Here is a 2,593-nt window from a genome sequence, read left to right as displayed (position 1 = left end):
GCCACCTCTGAAAAGCCAAAGTGTCGTATTTAATCTTTGAGGCAATAACCATAACAGTAAAGAGACCCTAAACTTACTACAAGTTATGCCATTACTGCAGAAGATAATATCTAGCCCTAAAATGATGGGTAAATTGATGGTTTCAAGACTGAACCCAAACAGAAAATTAAAATGGAGACTAAAATCGTAATTATCTCCTTTTTGTTGTGTTTGAATAAATGCAACTTCTTGCCTTAGCAGCTGGTCTTTTCCAAATGTACTGTTCAACAGGAGCTAAATGTTTACTGTTTGACTTTCTATTGACCTTTGCTTATTGCCTCTTCCTACCAAGTGCTTGGCAAAAGCAAGATGCTCTGTGTGAATAAAGTAAATAGTGTTTAATAATTAATGACCTGAACTTTTGTAAAAATGCTCATGGACCCAAATCAGGACTGTCATGGTGGCAAGATTTTAACCAGAGAAGTCGGTATGAAAAGCAACTGTGTTTTGTTTCCAAAACAGGTATTACAAGTGGATAAATAATGTGCAGTGCTCTGAGCCCCAAGGTACGCGGTGGACCTGGCCTGTCTGATATGCATCAGTATAGCCAGTGGCTGGCCAGCAGACATGAAGCTAATTTGCTGCCGATGAAAGAAGATCTGGCCTTGTGGTTAACCAACCTATTAGGTAAGGTTATAAGATACATTTTGGGAGCAGAGATAACAGCATTTGTGGGTTTTTTCCCCCTCTGCCAGTGTCCTTCACCAAAGCATGTGATAGCACCTTGGAAAGAAAGACTTTCATTATTTGTTTTTTGTTTTTTTTTCATCTGGGAAACCTGAAGAATGTGGAAAATTGAAGTGAATTTCCCCGATGTCCTTCACATTCTCTGTGCTTCATAAATCCAAGCTCATGCCCCGAAGTGTGAGGCTGCGTGATCAAATCATTGCTTTTCCTTTATGTGCTGGTCTGATTTATTTTTGTCTTTTATGCAACTGACCAATATAACCTATTCTTTTGACATTATTCATGGGGCAGAGTCTGAAAAGTAGCTTCTAAAGCTGGATTTCTTTGCCCTACTTTTATAGCACACCTAGTAAAACTGCTGAGTACCCAAACTGAGGAACAAAAACATCTGTCGTTTGTCAAAAGAGGCTGACTAGACTCATATAGCCTTAAATTAACTTTTACTCTTTGATTTATTTTTGTTTTTATGTACTTACCTGAAAGTATTGTTTTTGAGAAAAATGGTGTCTCCTGCTAAATCTGGCTGTCTTTTTGCACCTGGCATTTCTACAGGATAAAATGTCAGCCATGTGCAAAATAGATTTATACATTTAAAGGATTGTTATGCATATATGTGTGCATCAACACTATTTCAATTCCTTGATTTCTTTCAAAGAGTGAATAATTGATTTATTTTATAAGTGAATAAAATTGGTTTACAATGTGAGGAAAGGACTGTTGTGGGGTTAATAAAATATGTTATGTGAATGTTGACTGAAGAAACCGAATGGTACTTCACATTTACAGAGGAGATTTCCGGAACATTGTTTTATTATTCAAAGAATCTTCCAACGTTAGTGTTTCTCTCTTTATTTTCTAGCTGATGAAATGAGCAGCAGGGTGAGAGGCACCATATCCATCTGAAACTTTGGCAAAGCTAAGCAAAGTTTAAGCACCTTTTAGTCAGATTTTCCTGCTCACAGTCTGTGAGATTTTATAAAGTTTTTTTTTATTATTGGCTTCTATTTTTACTCTTTATTCTTGAGTTACATGGTCAGTTTTTTCTACGTGTACCCCACTTGGGCAGATTTTTGTAATTTACCCAGGGAATAAAATGTGAGTATGCAAACTGTATTTTTCACAAATGTCTTCTGCCAAAGGGTACTGAGTCAGAAAGGAGCCCCACCAGGATTTCTTTACCCTGCTGTGTAGCTGTGTCTACCAGGAGGAAAGGGTTCTCTCTTGTTAGCAAATTTTTCATGCAAACAAAGAGTTTTTTATCTCCTACAAATAGAAAAAGTTATTCTAGCTTAATTGTGCATTTTCTCTTTCTTTTGTCTTTTCTGGGTACCCCTAATGATTGTTATGTTAGCAATTTTTTTAATATTCAGCCTATTAAAATAGGCAGGTGCTTATGTCACTGAGCTATATCCCAGGCCCCCTTTATTTCTACTTTTTCCCCCAACCTTCTCCATTGTCCTTATTCCCAGATCCTAGAGGGATCAAAGATATAGATATGAAAAACAGGAATCTTCAGGAAATCAAGCTAGGTAGTAAATGATTGAAATATGTAGAGTATTTGGAACAATCTCTAACATGTAGGAAACACTAAGTATTTGCTACTTCATTTGCATAGGTCAGTTAAACTGTTATTCAAATATTTGAGTATGTAAGAGCACAAGTTACTCATTGAAAAAAATTGACTATGGAATAAGAATATGCAATTCAAATCTTCCAACCTTTACTGTGTAATTCTGGGAAAGTGTCTTATTGAACTATCCTCAGATTTCTAATCTGTAAAATTAGTACCACAGCAAGTTTAAAGATTTGTTGGTGGCTTAAAATGATGTCATCAGCTTTAGAGCATGGTCTGGCACAGAACAACCTT

General features: G+C 36.3%; 1 protein-coding gene across 1 annotated transcript in view; it reads left to right on the top strand.

The window, feature by feature from the left end:
* Nucleotides 1–426: 426 nt before the first annotated feature.
* Gas2 (growth arrest specific 2) overlaps nt 427–2,593 on the top strand; it is a 137,625-nt gene continuing 135,458 nt past the window's right edge. The window contains 1 exon segment of the mRNA XM_004642684.2: nt 427–666. Coding sequence (XP_004642741.1) covers nt 522–666 — 145 coding nt within the window. The 5' untranslated portion in view covers nt 427–521.

This window comes from Octodon degus, unplaced genomic scaffold (assembly GCF_000260255.1).
Source record: "Octodon degus isolate 3935 unplaced genomic scaffold, OctDeg1.0 scaffold00159, whole genome shotgun sequence".
Taxonomy (NCBI): domain Eukaryota; kingdom Metazoa; phylum Chordata; class Mammalia; order Rodentia; family Octodontidae; genus Octodon; species Octodon degus.
Note: the sequence above shows the minus strand (reverse complement) of the source record. Positions and strands in the feature narration are given on the sequence as shown.